Raw genomic sequence first — 18,572 nt, 5'->3', positions numbered from 1 at the left:
AATAACTTCAATTTATATTAGTACAAATATTTAGATTTTTTTTTACAAACACCAGCATGAAAAGGATTACACTAACAGTAGAAAATGACTGTGAAAAACATATTAACATCTTTTTAAATGTCTGCAATTAAATGGCATTAAAGAATTACATTGCAAAGATTATTTTTTGAAAAAGTTCAAAAAAAGTATTGCACATAACAACTCGAAAGTTAACTTGCAACATTTACCACATTCAAGTCTTAAATCCCCTTTCATGAAAGGTTTAGTTCTTCAACACAAAGGGGACAATTATCAAGTCTTTCCAACAGTGTCCTTTAAAATGCTCAATTCCTGCACTGCAAAATTTTTTAGAGTTTTATTTGTGCATTCCGCAGAGGTCTGTGTATGGAGAAGGCATATAGATTAACACATGGAGGGGTCCTTAAGAAATTAAAGTTTATAAACACGTCTGTATCACAACCACGACAATTCATTTTAAAAGCTAATATTTTGTTGTATTTTTTTTTTTCATGCATGCTAAGGATTACAATATCAGCTAATTGGCAGTTCAAGAATATATATTTTAAATTTAAAATATTTAAACACCTAACATCCATTCTTGTGGTACAAGAAACAGTTTAACATTTACCAATTTGTTTTCTTTGTTTTAATTTTTTTCTTATACATATATATTTCAGCTTCCATTAGTGAAGGAGCCAAAAATGGGTTACTTTAATATAGCCAGGTGCTGAATACATGTTAAGAAATATTAGTTTAAAACAGCAACTTATTCTTGTCATGCTTTAAGACCAGATATTTTTTCAGTTTATATAGCAACATCTAGTGAAAAAGATATAGGATTTTCTATAACGATACACGTTCGATCTCTCCTCTGCAAATTCTAAAACTGCACGGCCAGTGCACGTTTATTAGCTTAAAAAGTTTCCTCAGCACTGAAATGTATAAAAAGCGGAATTGAAAATAATATATATTAATTATTCAGTTTTTAAAATGAAGTTTACCATATATGCAGATCTCTCCGTAACAAAAGTACAAAAGCTACCCTTCACAATGTGAAAAATTGAGGTATTGCAAAAGGGGTTTTCCCATTTGTGAAAAAATGTGCCTAAAATGACTGTTGGAAAAAAAAGATATAGAAAAGTAGTGCATAATAAATGTATATATGTGCATGACAAAATAATTTAGCTAGAAAACCACTGTACCAAAAAATCAGCAGGCCATGTATAAAATAATTATTTTTCTCATTAACAGCAAATTCTTCAAAAAGTGTTATACTACTAAAATGTTAACCCACCACACCACAAACTTAAGTTATGTTAGAAATGGTGTAACTGCACACCACCAAGCCAACAGAAGGATAATATTTCACTATATTAATATGTTATATCAGCACTATAATCCCTGACAAGTTATATGTAAGCACGTTTCAGATTCTACTATACTACTGCAATACCAACACTATTATAAGCAATTCTTTTTCCCTCATATCTGTTCAGCTAATGCAGTTTTTTTTTCCTAATACACCTAACTGTCTAGCAAGAAATGTCTCCATTTTGACTTTTGGAACTTTGTGGGTTTATTCTGAAAATGCCTCTGCTTTTAAATTATTAGTTATACTGCAATGTTCAAGGTCTCAGACTGTTCATTAACAATTTGAGGCAATCTTTGGTTTGCTGGAGTCCATCAGAACATCATGATAAGAAAAACAGTTATGACTTCTGTCTCGCTGCTGCACAACCATCTTTGGTTGGAGTTCCCTAAAGTCACTAGGTATTACCTCTTTATTGCAGTCTTACTTTGAGTGAATAACTGGCAAGTGGCTAGAAATATTACAAGCCAACCTGCAAAGCATGCAACAACAGGAATATTTATTTTGTATCACATGCTATACATTAGTTATACTAAAACATGCTAGTCTCAAGAATGTTGGCACTAGAAGATTATGAAGGTGGCGGGTTTCATTTTTTCTTTTTTTAATTTGTATTTTTTTTCCACTTAATATAATTTTTTTTCTGTCAGTGTATTTCCTGCATTAAATAAATTATAAAAAAATAATTTAAATAGCATAAAAAGGGTGGGAAATCTGCACAAATACACACAAGAGACAAGGGCATAAAATTAGCAGTTACTGAATAACACCACGGTAAAAAAAATACTGGGAGCTAATACATTATTTTCTTTTTTTCCTGAACACACTAAAACTTTAAATTTTGGTAAGTACTCTTTGTAGCTAGTACATTTCTTATTCCTTTTTTTTTCTTTTAAAAAAGGTGAGTGTACAACCTGTAGAAACTGTTAATTTCTAACCCCGCCTGCAATTCTATCCATACAAAAGATGCAACTGGAAATGCATTTTTAAAATTACAGCTTTGTGCTGATTCCTTTTCCCTTTTTTATTGTGTTCATTTATGAGGGGAAATAGACAGTTGTTCACTCCATACTCAATACATTAGCAGCAAAGCTTGAGGTATTAGGTTTTGCATGTCAAAATGGAGAACAAAAGTTAACAGCTAGTACACCAAGTAAGCTCTAGCATTAGGATGTACTGTAAGAAAGAAAACACCAGTCTGCAATTTTCTCAAGCTTTGGTTAACTACTGGGGCAATTATTCTCAAATCTGCATCCTAAAAGGTACAAAAATAAGTGCACCCATCTCCAGCACGAAACCTTTTATACTTCTGTGCCAAGTCAATAACTCTTTTTCATTAATATTTTTATTAAATTAATTGGGGTTTATTTATTTATGTTTTAAATGCTTTCCTATAAATGTCAAATTAATCATTTTGTCGTCGTACGTCCCCCTTCCCAAGTATATTTAGAGACATATTTGACAAGTTACTGGAACAAATGACAGTGGCAACCTAATACATCACAAGTGGAAAAAAGCCCTTGCCTTATGAGGAAATTATTTCACATGTATAAAAGTGCCTCTATTTATCATGCTTAAGGTATGCCAGATCGGTTTCTGGAAGGTTCATTACACAGGGATCTAAAGTCTCAAAAAGGGAGTATGACTTAATGTATTGAACTATCCATGTGTATGATTATATATCACATTGAGTAAAAGGTAAACAGGATTACTTGACATGTACTCACTTCAATATAGAATTCCAGTTTTAAGAAATGGGACATGTAAAAAGGAACCAGCAACAGAAAAGTGCATTTATTTGTATGACATTTGCAGCTCAAGACGACAGTGCACCTTTCAATTCCAACGGAATGAAATATGCCGAGGGCGATCCCCTCCCTCCTTTACCAGTGGCTTGTGGAACTCCCTGCCAGCACGTGAGTGAATAGCAGCCCAGCAATATTCACAGTAATACTGAAGACAGGTAACATTGGCACAGAAGAACGGGGCAAACTTCCCACCACAGCGGGTCCCCTGACATTCGTCACACAGCTGATCATCAAGGACATATGGCTTCACTTCCACCTGGAGAAGCAAAACACTGCATTTTACCTTCCAGTTGAATGTAATCAATGGGTTGTACTTCTGGGTATACAGCATCATAACTCATACAGTGGTACAAAAAAGAAACTTAATACAATAAAATACTGCAGTATGGTCATGCTGTTTTTCATGTATTTAAGTAAATTGAAATTACTTTTTTTGTAGCTGTATTTCCATTTTGTCTACTGTATTTAAAACTGAAGGTTTTTTAAAGAAACACGGTAAACATACCCGTTTATCAATTTCTCCATGCTGCAGCTGCACAAACCGAGCACTGATAGCAGCAATGTAACTCTGTTGATTAGAAAAGGCGACCCGCCCAGCTCCTTTGGGGTATTTCAGTTCTGGATCTGTGTCAATTCCAGCATAGCAGACCCCTCCATACAGCCTGTCCATTATCATGGCAAGTTCCACTGCAGAAGAAAACACATTTAAATAAGTAATAGACACACCTTTTTGAGAATCAATTTAAAAAGCAAAATTACTGAAATCTACCATGTTATTTACCTAAAAGCTAAACATTATTACAGTACAGTTAAAAAATATATATACATATATATATATATATATTTATATATAAAGTGATGTATATATTAAAATAAGACGTTATCATGTTTGTTCAATTATATATTAAGTTTAATTATACAACTCTTATCTAACTAAGTACTTCATAATTACTAAAATTTTATTTACTGTACACTACATATGCCAGTTGAATTTTCATTATCCTCAATGTTTTCAGACACATTACATAAAAGAGATAAAATAGCTGCTTTGACAGATGTTAGATTCCAATTAAGCCTGGCACAAATTTAATATCACTTTGTCATAAGATTAATCTTAAATGTAATTTCACAAAAAAAGCTGAAGTGCTTTAAAACACAAGGAAGACCAACTATATACAGCAGCTTATTTAAGAGGTTTGAAGGCTTTTAATCTATTTGGACTTAAACGGCACATTACCAGCACGCAATGGGCGTGGAACACCACCAACAAAAATAGTCTTCCTTGGGTCCAGAGGCTGGGAGCCATCCATCACAAAATCACTATCATTAAGATTCCATGGACGAATCTGAACCTACAGTTAAACACAATGTGAAGGAAAATTAGAAAACAAAAATACTGTGAGGTATTTCTGAGAAGTCAATTGAAAATTTGCAAGAGCTACTTTAAAAAAATAAATAAATAAATAAAGGTGATGAAGCTGCTTCTTTAATATTTATTAAGAAAACAAATATAGCAAACCGCAAGCCTGCATCACATTCCTAAACTGTGTTATATTAGAATTATTCCTAATTATATTATAAGTATTATCAGTTTTAGGAGTAAAAAACAACAATAAAAGCTGAAGATATACTGTGTTATGGAGCTGCAATTTAAGTACATACTGGTTTATCTTTAATGGTTGGACTGGAAACACAAAGGTAGAGCTTTCCATCTTCTTCAATACAGGCATCGATCAGAGCTTGCACAGAGCTCTCATCTTGGAAAAGGAGGAATGCATAACCTGAGGACAAAGTGACAAGAATGAAATCAGCTGTACATACTTATACTTCAATGTCTTCTTTTTATTCATATTCAAAGGTTTGAATACTTTACCTTTTGGAGGAAAATAAGACTTGCTTTCTGCTTTATGAGGCCAATCCACAAAAAGATGGCCAAATCTTCTGAAACTAGCTGTAATTTCATCTACAAGATCATAATGAAAACAAAAATAAATAATATTAGTATTAAAACTAAAACAGCTGATGTATAATAAATAAATCAACTTTATTAATACAGCCACTACCCAACATTGTGCAATTTAGTTCTTAAAAAAAGGTGCAGTTTCTTTATATAAACAGACCAGCTCTACCTACTACTCTTCTTATCTTGTAAAGCTGGCTAAAGTTCCAATAACAATTGATTAGGCATACCACAGGCAGGGCTGCACTGGATGTAAGGGACAGAAAACACAAATAGCAGTTCTTATTGCAATTACCTTCATCAATATCGGGAGGCAAGCCTCCAACAAATACTTTGCGTGAATAACGTTCAACTCGCTCTCCATTCTGGTGGGGAAAGCAGTGTGGAGAACCTAACCCAGTGAGACCTTGTTCAGCACGATCATCATCAGGAAAGCCATCTTCCATCGGGAACAAGGATGAATGACCTTTACAAAAAAAAAAAAAAAAAAAAAGGAGATACAGCACTGTATAGTGTTGGAAGAAAAAACTGAAACAAATGCTAGAACGCTGTCAGTAGGGTGGAGAGCCACTTCGGGCTGTCAGATGGGCACTATTACAATGCAACAAGTTTCCAACAGCCCAAAACTTTTGAAACTGCATTGCTTTAAAAACATTATATATTTAAAATAAGATGGATAAATACAGAGCTAAATTAGGTTTTGTGCACATTATAGATAAAAATCAGTTTATACAGTAACATAGTGTTCCCCATCATGGTTTGAATGCAACAGAATTTCGCAAGACATTTCAACTGCAACAGTCATCCCTGAAAGAGAGTCGGTTAACTGATACTGCCTTTGGGAAGCATTATGTAACATAACTTCCTCAGGGATATTAGTTTAATAGAAGTAAGCTTTGGTAAAAAAAAAGAAAAAATAACTGATATCTCAGGCTTGAGTTAGAATATTTATTGCCATTGTCGAAACAGCAAATATTGTGGTAACGCTGCACAAATTAAACCATGTAAACAAGCAATTATTTCTTACTGTCATGTACAGCCCACTCTTTTTTTTTAAACTGATTCCATACCTGCATTCAGCAAGTTATAAAAGGCAGACACACAACATCCGTTGTGCAAGGATACACTTACTATAGTTAATTTCATCTTACTGATCATGCATTTCCTTAAACACAATTATCAGCAAAATTGGGACTTCTAGTGTCACATAAAAAGGATTGAAGGACAAAACCATTCTGAAATATAAAAAATTATTTTTACATTTTCTTGTATGGATGGAATTAATATTAAAACAAAAAAAAAAAAAAATAGATGTATAATAAGTATTATTTATATATAAATAATACATAACCTTTTCACCACCCACACTTTTGGACCAAAGCTAATATTTAAGATATACAGCCTTTTAGAAAAAAAAAAATTCTTCATTCTCTTGCCTATTTTGTAACTTAAAGATAGCCACTGCAGATTTAATTATATTTTTACATTTGAATTGCTGTTATAAATGCTGTATATTGATTATTATTAACACCACATACGCACACACAACAATGATTACACTATCTTTCTTTTTGTTTTTACCTCGCCGTCTCCCATATGTCCTTGCTGCATGTAAACAAGAAAAAAACAACTTTTCAAATATCAAAACTGGCTGCACATCAGGCACTCCCTGCTATCTGTAAAAGACATGTTTTTTTTTTTTTAAACAAATGACTTCACATATCGGACAACTTATTGGACAAAATAAAGGACGGAATACGTATCCTTAACATTTTAAAATGAAGCATGCTTCAAAATTACGATGACACTTATTATAAAATCAGCTATTAGTTAGGACTACCTTCTCATAATTATACATAGGGCAGCAGTGTGGAGTAGTGGTTAGTGCTCTGGACTCTTGACGGGAGGGTCATGGGTTCAATCCCATGTGGTGGGACACTGCTGCTGTACCCTTGAGCAAGGTACTTTACCTAGATTGCTCCAGTAAAAACCCAACTGTATAAATGGGTAATTGTTTGTAAAAATAATGTGATATCTTGTAACAATTTTAAGTCGCCCTGGATAAGGGCGTCTGCTAAGAAATGATTATATATTGTACGACAGCAGGGAGGGGGTTAAAGCCTCCCTGAAGAAAAAAACGTGCGGAATGCACATTTGTTTAATTTAATTGTATTGGGCTTTATTGTTTGATTGTGTTACTTTATTGTTTAATTTAATTTGTTAGTTTTGTTATTGTTTAATTGTATTTTGCTTTGTTGTTGATCAGTTCCATTAATTGTTTCATTGCTTAATTATCCCCTGCACCTGGTGCTTATTATTAAATTAGAGCCAGGTGCAGGGTATAAAAGGGGAGCAGTCAGTTTGTTCGGGGCTGCTAAGGAGAAGAAGAGCTCTGCTTCCAGGCAGTCATTGAAAGGGCAAAACTTAAGTTTATAGTACAGAGTGTTTTGATGTTTATAGCAGGTAAATGGCTTAGCCGTCCTGTGGTTCAGTTCAGGTTCCCGTGTGTTTAGTCAGTGCTCAAAAAGAAGCTAGTTGTTTATTTTGTGTTTTGTTTGTTTTATTAAAAGTGCGCGCAAGCGCTGAACCTCTAATTTCTGTGTGTTGGGTCAGTTTTTAAAGGGGCTAGAACCGTGAGTGGGTGCAAGTCTGTTACTATATATATATATATATATATTTCTAATTATAGGTTATGAGTTGACCACAAAAAGAAAAATAAATGTGGGATGCCTCTTAGCTTTTGTAACGTCTGCAGATCATTAGCACTACTGTATGACACTTTAATAAAGCCATGTTTCCATCTACACCACAAACCAGTCTGAAGAAAATAGATAAATCAAAGTCATGTCATTCCAATACCCAACTGGGGTTGCCAGAGTTCCAACTGAAATAGGCTTGATCCCGATCTGCTGCTGACGGAAATAAACACAACTGATTTCAAACAGCTGTAAAGTCTTTTTTCCTACTGAGACTCTCTCTAAAACTACAGTTCACAAAAAATACAATACAACAAGTAACACATTTGCTTACCATTAATCGGCAAAGGACTGTCTGCTCCTGGGTGCGAGAAGCCTAAGCGACCTAATGGGGGGGGGGGACACTTCTATTAGTAATTAAAATATGACGAGGTGCACCACTCAACACACACACTGCTTACTGTAAATATTTGCAGCTGTATATATATCTATGTACTGAGATGGTTTTGCTTGACTAACTCATGTGCAGTACTGATAGTTTTCCTGATTAAGAGAAACACATTTGCATGTCAACCAGAATAATCAAGAAAACACACTGCAGTCACCAATAAAAGTTTTAATTGCATACCCTTCAAGTGTTGTCATAAAACCCCTTTGCATGCAAACTCCTCACCATGTCAGTGTTATTTCCATTATGTTCTGCGGAGAGCATAATCCACCAACAAGTCCTCATGCATACATAGGTTGTGCAGGACTATAGAAAATTAGGGGTGTCTACAAATAGGTCTTCCGATTCTCGGGGTTTCACCTTGGCTTTTCTACTCTCCTTAAAAAATGCAATTGATCCCGGTTAAGCCATTTGTGTATTTCAATGTCAAGACTTGTGACATTTGCAGGATCAATATTCCGTTTAAAAAAAGAAAAAAAGAAAAAAAAAAAAAAAGAAAAAAAATGAATTTACCAATAGCAATAGTTTGTTCTTCTCTGACTGGCAGCAGTAGGTAAAAAAGACCAAAAAATAAACATAAAATTTAAGCAATCTTCTCTTTTATTTATAAATAAATAAATATTTTATTAAACATCACTCGAGTCTCGGTCCCGAATAGCAGTTGCAAACTAAACCGGCATCTCCCTCGGTATAAGGTGCAAACTAAAATAATTAATTAATTGATTAATTAATTAAGTAATTAAATAAATAAACCACACCACTCTAATCTGGCTCAACAAAAGACATGAACTTGTTGAAAACATTTGACACTTTACTGACGTTTAAACTAAACGATTAACACTATATCGAATGCTGCCACAATTGCCTGTTTCAGTTAACAGTTGTCTATGTACAGGAACTTTGTGAACACCTTGCACAATTCTGTCCTAGGGCAAGCTGGGTTATGTTTCCTTATAAAATTAACTGTTGGTGGTTACAGTATCCTGAGTAACAGTACTCAGTAAGAGTATGGCCTGTTTTAGCATTATTCGAATTTTTAAAGCATGGCTGGGGAAAGAAGGGCTGCTTTAATACTAGCAATCTGCAGAATTTGGAATAGGAAATGACAAGCGTGTAACTGTAAATTATGCCAAGTTTTGTTGGTTGAACAAAAGTGAATATTTTGTAAATGTTATCCTACAATAATGACGCATTTTATTGATACAGTAGGTATCTTTTATGGTCTTTTACCACCTCTAGTAAAAACCAATAAAATATTTTTAAACTTTGGTATTTCCTATGTGTTATTTTGTGCATTGTCTACTAAAGTTTTCTGTGAAGGAAACTCCCTCCTATGAAATAGATCAGATAATAGTTCACAAACACTATTTCAGAATATTATCCTCAGCTCTGTATGTATTAAAGTTGTTCTCACAGTTCTGTTAACTTATTCTGCTATTATCCTTGCCCATATTGCTGCATTCAGTGAATATGTGTTAAGATCAAAACAGTACATGAGATGACTGATTAATCATTTGTATATTTTTGCATACTGTAGTTTTTCAGTGTGACTGTCACAGGTTAAATACCATCCGTTTCATTTTGTTTATATCAATCATGTCCCTGCTGCCACAAGTAATTATCTTTGACTAACAATCATTTTGTAAAAATGTTCAGTGGTTGGCAATTAGGTAACGTCTATGTTAGGCAACCTAGGCAACGTCTAGGTTATTATCAGCAATTATCTTTCGATGAGCAAGAGTGAGGATAAACCGATCATTCTCATCACCAGCAACTTTATTAACTACCACACTCATTTATAAATGTATACTTAAATGTGACCCAGCCCTAACCCTAAAAAGTAGCATAAAAAAGGGCTTGTTACTATAGGAATAATTTAGTTTCTTGTTTCTTGGGACAAAATAATCAGTTTCTTGGAACAAAATAATCAATTTCTGAGTAAAAAGTGAAAAAAGGCCAAGAAATTATTGTTATTTTTTTAGATGTGTTAATTTGACCTTGTAAAAAACACATTGCAAAACGAACTTGCATATAGACTGAATACAATAATTGTATCAAAAAAATAAATAAACAAACATTGGTAAAGAGGTGTACCCATGCACTGCATCCAACACCATACATGATGCTCTGTACAGAACTGTCATATTGAAGTGGGTAGTGAAAAAACATACCTTTTAGCGAGTCTTGTTCAGCCCTCATAATGTCAATCAAGGAATTTTCCAAAGAGTGCATGTTGAAACCATCAAATGACCTTGTACGCTCCTATAGGTAAATACACAGAAACCTTGTTTAAACAAACATAACTATCTTCTATAGTCCTCGGACTAGACAACCAATCTGCACAGAATGGGGCTGAACTACAGAGTATTTGACCTACTGAATATCAGCGACACAGGACATTAGCATTCCTGTTCTATATTTAGAAAAACAAAATGAAACCAGGCAACTCAAAGACGGCATACAGTAATTTGACATTTAAAAAAACAAACACACAACAGTCACAGAAATGATACAGTACAGTAGCATTTGGGATTTACTGCAGATCCAAAAAAAAACAATATATATATATATATATATATATATATATATATATATATATATATATATATATATATATATATATATATATATACACACACACACACACAAGGTGATTAGAAAGTAAGTTTACCGCATCAACACACCCTGTATATATTTTCACCCAATATTGTTTTTATGGATCCATCTTGTAAAGTGAACTGTTTTTGAACACACATCATTTATTATACTGTAGGGCAGTTAAATGTTCTACCACCCTACTACTTTACTAGACAGGTAATATATGAGACAGGCAATTACTCAAAGTGAACTTTAAAACTTCACAGCAACAGCCAATTTACACAAAAGAAAAATAAAAAAGGAAACACAATGCAAAGAGGTTGACATATTTTAGACAGTGTGGCTCTTTGTCAACCTGACCTTTAACTACATTGGTATTCTGCTGTTTAGTTGGTAGACACAAATAAATAGGATTGTATCAAAAATAGACTACAAGATACAAAAAGTAACAAATACACAAACTGTATGTGTGTGGAAAATGTATATATATATATATACACACACACATATACATATATATATATATATATATATATATATATATATATATATATATATATATATATATATATATATATATATATATTTATGGTTATCCTAACTAGTAATTTTTTTGTCACAGTTATCTGATTTATATACATTTCTGTCTGCTGTTCCGGGCAATAATCTATCTATAAAATGAGTCGACAGCAAGCTTTTGCCATGTATGTAGGATTAAATATTTAATATTTCACGACATTGAAGCTGTGTATATGTTGGGTAAATGCCTACACAAATTCCATTAATTACTTCTTTAAACTTTACACTGAAAAACGAAAGCAGTACCAAGTACAAGGTCAGAGGAAATGTAAAAGTTAAATCATGTCTTATTACTGTTTGCACTGCCAGATACTGTACAATATATTGGGGCTTGCTCAAATACTGCTACTGTACTTTCTCATCAACCTACCAATACTTTTTTTGCAACGGTTTGCTTTTCTATGACCTCTTTATGTTTCATGCCCTTTTTCTTTGTTGCAAGTTACTTATGTCCTGTTGTGTCCTGTTCCCTGAGATCTCGAGACTCACAAGTGCTGTCTCTAGTTCCTAAGCCTCTGGCCTATAAAGAAATGACACTGCCTACAACTGTGAGTTCAGTACTAGCCAGCACTGAAAACGAGGAGCAAGGCTGATTTTGTAGTCGCAGAGTGCAACTTCGACATCCATTTAGATTCGCACCTGCATGAGAGCACCATATAGGAATATATATTAAAAAAAAAAAAAAGTTTAAAATAACTTGTACAAGGACATAGAGTAGGGGAATACTGAAGCACCAAGTCTGGTTGATCTGACCTTAAAGGGAAAGTTATACATTGTGTTGCGAATTAGTATAGCTTATGGTTGTCCACAAGCCTAACACATCCGTGCTATCCGCCAACATTTTTTAAATATCAATACCAGGCTACTCATTTGTACCAGGCTATTGATACCAAGTTAATCCTTGTAAAATTAAGGATTTTAGCCCTTAATAATATCAACAAACGGCAGCAGCTTTGGATTCTAACAAGTGCATTTAAGTTTATGTACATTTAACAGGTAAAGTATGTAAATGAAACAGTAAACTAGGCTGGGTGGGGAACAACATAAATCAATAAGTAAGTTCATGTGTAACAGGACAGAACCTGGTAACGAACAGGCAACCTGCGAGTGTCTTTACCACAATGCAAAAGAGACGGAGTCTGCATTCATGATTTCAGAGCTTTTAACCTCATCTCACCAACAGGGGACATGACCGAATCCGTAACGGCAGCGTATCACACAACACTGTCCGTTACACGTCTAACACTGTTTTTTTTTTAGATTTAATGTTTTGTGTGAATGGGGTATATCTGGATGTGAACCAACCAGTGAGCCTTTTTGCGTCCCAGTACTACACATAACTTTTACATTCCACTGTTTAGTGCATGTAATATGAAGGGAAACATTGTACTGAAATTAAGATGTTATGCAAGTGTTGGTACTGTAAACAGTAATAACAAAATAGTAAATTATATATATACAGAGAGAGAGAGAGAGAGAGAGAGAGAAAGAGAGAGAGAGAGAGAGAGAGAGAGAGAGAGAGAGAGAGAGAGAGAGAGAGAGATATTAACAAATCAATGCATCTGTGGCACTAAAGATATAACATACAGCCACAAGTACTGTAAAATGCATATACGATGCATATTCTGCAGCATTCCAATTACATGTTAAACCTTTGGGATTCCTCTGGCTTGCAAGTTCAGTGAAAAAACAACCAAAGCAGCAAAGAAGGAACAAATATGATATGCACACCTTTCAAGTGCAAAGCAAGTCCCCTTTAATATTATACAGGGTGATTAGAAAGTAAGTTTACCACATCAACACACCATATCATTGATGTGGTAAACTTACTTCCTAATCACCCTGTATTTTAAAAAGTGATAGTGATGGACATTGAATATAGTTACCAATGAAAGGATTGGAAGTAGAGAAACAAATATTACTTAAATATTATACTTAAAAAGATGACAACATTGTTTACCTGGTGTACTAATGTAGTTAATTTCAATAAACCCACGTGAGAAATTCATTAAGCTGTAACAGGATCTGATACATATTTATGTCCTGATCCGCACTTGAAAGAAGCTGCATACATAATTTAACTACTTTATATATTTTGTTTTAGACTTACACATTGGTATTCAGGTTTAGAAACTAACAAAATAACGGTACTTGTCATTATTTCTGATTTTGATGGTACAAACATTCTGTAAGTGCTGCAAGGCAGAAAAATAGTGTGGAGGGGGAGGTTTGGAGGGCCGAACAGGACTTGGAATGTAGGAACAATTTTAGCCAAAATAGGAAAAGTAAAGAAAGTAAATAAGTAATATGTGATTGTACTAAACCCATTCTAAATACCAGTACTGATAATATACTGTTGACTTTCTATATGACACTGTATCATGGGACTCCCTACCTTTGGTGTTCAACAGTGAAACATCAAATAAACATATTGGAATACACAGAGATACTGTATCTCAGTGTGCAGTATTTATTTATTGTTTTATTTATTTTTTAATAAACAAGTCCAGATCAATATGGCCACTAGCCATTTTGTTGGTTTTTAGCTGCAATGCAGTTTTTGTTGGCTTTCTCAAGAACCTTCTAGCTAATTTATATACAGTTAGTTTCCCAGCCCCAGAAAAAAAGGCTATCCATGCACATAATCTTCACACCTGATCGACCACTGCTCTGCAGTACCCCTGAATAACAATGATATCCTGGTTACTATATATACCAAATTAACCAGATCTAGAATGATATTCTGTACAGTGCAAAACGTTTTGTAAACTGGATATTAATATTGTATTTTTACAACATGCATTTGGATCATACAAACTTAATTTTGCTCTGAGGTTTTTATGATCCAGATGTACTTGAATGTTGTGTAACAATTCCAGGTACAATAACAGTATTTAGCTGGATGTTGCGTTTTCTTGATTGTTTTCAGATTGTATGCGGTTAGGACATCCTTGATTTCCACATGACAAACCTTCCTCTGATTAGTAGTGAATGTTCTACGGAGGAGCTATTTTCTGTTATACCATGAACTCGTTAACCTTTCGCAAGAAACAAAGGATAACATTTTAACTGTATGCTACCATCCTCCAGTCATACCTGAAATATATATATAGCCAGATGGTTAGATGGATATATAGATAGGAGAGATTTTTATGTCTGTATCACAGTACCAAACATAAAATTGCCTCTAAAGCAGAGAATTGTCTACCTCATTCTTTGTGAAATGAGTTTGAGATTCATCAAAGGATATTTCAGCCCTGTAAAAAAAAAAAAAAAAAAAAAAGTGCTCCTGCTGGGTGTTCTGGCTTTGGGTTAGTATGGATAGAGGCCTCTCACCAATAATGGTTTAGCCGAGTACATACTTGAAGCTGCTGGTTAAAATGATATTCCTGGATTGGAAGAGCTGCAAACTACACATTATCGCAACAATATTTTATAATAATGTATTTTTATAACATTTAAAATGTTATCATCATTACACTGTGATAAGATTGCTTTAAAACACTTGGAATATCAAACTTTAAAAGTATATAACAGAATCAATGCCAGATTACTTTAGTAGCAATCACTTATTGTCCAGATCTTGTTCTCTGGCACTGCAAGGCAATCTGTTACCACCAATTAAAAGGTCAACTTCCAAATCCTTCTCAGATAGGAAATTATAGATTATGCATTTTGATTCTACTTTTAACATCCAAGAAGCTGACACTGAAAAAAAAAAAAAAAAAAAAAGTTAAACCTTTGCTAATCACCTTTACCGTATGAAAAATGTAAATCTGCCCTTTTCATGCCCATGACTTGCTGGTAAAAAAAAAAAAAGAAAAACACGATTAGACTACAGTAGTATAGGTGCATATGGTATATTTGCCTATTTTCCTGAAATAATCAGATTTCTTACTTTATATATCAAAAACTGGTAGAGCTACATTAGTCATCTGGGCCTGTGGCATTTAAAGTTACAGCTTTGAACTAGTCTGCCCAAGCCAGCCTTCATTTTGCTAAACAGATTGTTTTCTTTTTTTAAAAAAGGAGGAAGGAATAAGTCACAAAAAGGGTAGCTTCTCAGCCTCACCTGAAATGGGAATACATTCTCACTCCGGCTCATGCTCTCCTCCATCCAGGATTTCGGGGTAAAGCCTGGGCTTGTCCTGGAATACTTCTGCGATGGCATATGGCTGTTTGGGAATGTCTTCTTTAAGGGGGAGATGGAGTTAATGGGTGTCATCCCACCATTGAGACCCCTGCGGTAATCCCGACCCTGGGAACCTCCCCAGCCACCGTACCCACCACCAGGGCTCCATGAAGTGGAGGACGGGGTAGGTGAGGGGCTTTGGTAGCTGCCCCATGGAGAGGGCGGTTTACTGAGATTGTTTCCCAAATGTGGCAACTGGTTAAAAGCAGCATTCCTGTGTGGAAAAGGGGGAGGGTGGGGGCTAGCAGGAGACCTCCTGTGCTGTTGATGTTGGTTGTGAGGGTGCTGGAAATGTGGGTGGGGTGGGTGATGCTGTGAAAGGGGTCCGATCTGTGGGGAAAAATTGCCACCGAAGCCGGGGCTGACATGATGTGGGAAATTCTGAAACAGCAGAGGCCCATTATTAGCAGAGGCAGCAGGGTTAAAGAAACTAACATCTTCATTAATGATTGTGGAAGAGGTGGGCGGGACAGCCGCTGACCAGTTATTAAAACCGGTCAGAGAGGAAGTAGAAGAGGTGGTGGACTGTGCAGCAGTCCCGAGCCCTGAAGTCTCTTGATAATCAAATCCTGTTAAAATTGGGGACTCAATTCTTAATTTCTCCTTCCCATTGCTGTTTTCCGGGGAGCTATTTTCCCCTTTATTTTCCTCTGGTCTTGCCTTTTCAAGATCAGATATGATACCTGTTTCCTGATGGCTGGGAGATAGCTGCTGTTTTTCTTGTGTTTCTTGTATTTCCTGTTGCTGCTGTTGGGCTTTGGATTTTTCGGAACCCAGAATTTCATCTTGCATGTTGCTGTGGGTAGTTGCTGCAGGAAAAAGCCAAGCTGATCCAGCATTACTGCCATTGGCAGCTGTGTTATTTATAAAAGCAGCCGGATTTGGTGATGCATTTTGATGATGATGATGTGGAGGTTGCAGATGTGGATGAAATCTTACTGGGAAAGCCGATTTATTACCAGTGTTATTTTGTACTAAGACTCCAAACCCGTAATCCCCCATTTATCTTTTCCAAAATATTATTCCCACAAGACAGTATTTTTTTGTTCAGTTTCTTTTTCCCCCTAGAAGAAAAACCAAAAAGATTATTTAATTATGAGCAGCTCCAAATTCAATTAGGTGCGTACTATTTTATTTGTTACCGCTAAGTAAATGTCTAGAAATGAATTAAATCCGATATCGTTTTCTATCCCCGTGTTATTTAAATATAGCAGTTGCTGTCACACAGAAACGCAGTTTTACTATCCTAATTATAGCCTTGTTACGTTTACATAGAATGAGATAGCGATTTTACAAACAAAACAAAACAAAAAATACATTAAATGTACATACATTTACACAACTAGATTTTCTTGGCTACAATTCTGTGTACAAATCAATATTAGAAATAATCAGTACCTTTTCGTGTTTTCTTTATTTTTAAGCAAACACCTTATCCTGACACGCCATTTAAACACAGGAAAATTTTGATGACGTCTTCTGTTTGTTCAGGATTTGAGCCAGTTTTTGTCCACAGAAATAAATAACAAAAACGCTTACATAAATATGTAATTAGACTATTTGTTTTAAAACCCCAACTCAAGCTTTCTGTAAAAGACACTTCTTTCACCTTCTTTTCGTCCTTTTTCCTATAAATGCGACGTTTCTGACGAGTCCGTTCCAATTTTGCCTCCACAAACTAGAAATCCGTCATAATTGTTTGCTGTTGTACTGTTTTCTTATAATATAGGATTTATTTAAATATTTCCGTCTTCCCTAGTGCTGACTTCTCAATGACGCAGCCTTATCTTAGCGTATTTTTTAACTATTTTAAAAACACCAATTACGTCATCGGCCGGTCCCTGGGTTCACTAAAATATAGTGTTCACATGGAAATATTAATGTACAGATTTTATGCTACTCTGTTGGTTTCATTTTCTATTTGTATCGTTTTCTATTTTTTTTCTTTTTTATACTCCGTTTCTTTACCGCTGCCCTTCTTCTAAGAACCGACCGAAGCTAAATGACAGCCAGACGAGTCGCGAGACACTTCCGGCTAAAGCCTTCCCCTCCTGAAACCACACCCACTAAGGTCACTCGGTACACCCACCCCCCACCCCCACCCCCAGTTACGCCCTCCTCAGCGCCTTTCACAGCTATTCATTGGCTAGCTGAAAGGTAACTGTGCCTATTTTCTCACAACCATGAGCTACTTAGTGCACGCCCATTAAGGTCAGCGGACACAAATTACAACCTTTTGCCCCTTGTAGTTCCGCCCATTTAAAATCCAGAACTCCCAGTGATCGTGGGGAGCAGCGTAGGGGGAATCTGTTGGCTTTAACAGCAACAATCACTAACAATCGTCTTAGGAAAGCTCCACCTAGTTACGACGTTACAGCAATTACCTCTCTCTAAAGGACAAATGCAGTAAGGGACCTATTTCGTTTTTGTTCAACTCCTGTGTGTACAGTAACCAAATAAAAGCTTTGCCAGGTAGAACTTAACAGCGTATTTCATTTTATGAAGATCCATCCATATTAAATAAATGTGTAACCCTTTCAACCCTTATTTAGCACAAATGAGAAACATGACAGAGACCTGAAGACAAGGCCTTGCTGTGCATTTGCTTTTGCTTGCTCAGCCATTTAAAGGAAGAACTTTGCAATCCTGCCTCTGTTATAGCTATGTTTTCAGCTTTTAATGTAGACTGTCACTGTTAACAGAACATTTTCATTCAAGCTAATTAGCACATGTCACTTCCCTGGAATTCATTTTGAATGCCAAAAAAAATAATTTTATGTATTAATTTTTAATCCTTTTTAAATACAAAAATGAATGTTTATTATTATTATTTATTATTATTAATTTCTTAGCAGACACCCTTATCCAGGGTGACTTACAGTCGTAAACAAAAATACATTTCAAGAATCACAGTACAAGTAT

General features: G+C 35.0%; 1 protein-coding gene across 4 annotated transcripts; it reads right to left on the bottom strand.

Moving 5' to 3' along the window:
• Window positions 1-451: 451 nt before the first annotated feature.
• On the bottom strand, window positions 452-17,676 carry LOC117431450 (cytoplasmic polyadenylation element-binding protein 4-like). Of its 4 annotated transcripts, none has more exons than XM_034052358.3 (11): window positions 17,049-17,676; window positions 15,531-16,714; window positions 10,453-10,543; window positions 8,168-8,218; window positions 6,719-6,742; window positions 5,433-5,603; window positions 5,051-5,140; window positions 4,840-4,958; window positions 4,415-4,529; window positions 3,683-3,864; window positions 452-3,433 (listed from the first exon to the last, which is right to left on the bottom strand). In XM_034052358.3, the coding sequence occupies exons 2-11, from the start codon at window positions 16,650-16,652 to the stop codon at window positions 3,206-3,208; spliced, it is 2,193 nt and encodes a 730-aa protein (XP_033908249.2). In that variant the 5' UTR covers window positions 16,653-16,714; window positions 17,049-17,676; the 3' UTR covers window positions 452-3,205. The 4 variants fall into 4 exon arrangements, with proteins under 4 accessions (XP_033908249.2, XP_033908250.2, XP_033908251.2 ...); XM_034052359.3 differs by having other exon boundaries at window positions 17,260-17,676; XM_034052360.3 differs by lacking the exon at window positions 6,719-6,742.
• Between the last annotated feature and the right edge of the window lie 896 nt (window positions 17,677-18,572).

The sequence above is a fragment of the Acipenser ruthenus genome, chromosome 22 (genome assembly GCF_902713425.1).
Source record: "Acipenser ruthenus chromosome 22, fAciRut3.2 maternal haplotype, whole genome shotgun sequence".
NCBI lineage: Eukaryota > Metazoa > Chordata > Actinopteri > Acipenseriformes > Acipenseridae > Acipenser > Acipenser ruthenus.
The sequence above is the reverse complement of the archived record's forward strand: the minus strand, read 5'-3'. Positions and strand labels throughout refer to the sequence as shown.

Coding starts and splice junctions, on each gene's coding strand:
- LOC117431450 (XM_034052358.3), bottom strand. CDS start 16,652: ATGGGGGATTACGGGTTTGGAGTCTTAGTACAAAATAACACTGGTAAT. Junction 8,219..10,452: donor TGAACAAGACTCGCTAAAAG/GTATGTTTTTTC, acceptor CCCCCCCATTAG/GTCGCTTAGGCTTCTCGCAC. Junction 4,959..5,050: donor GTCTTATTTTCCTCCAAAAG/GTAAAGTATTCA, acceptor CTTTGTCCTCAG/GTTATGCATTCCTCCTTTTC.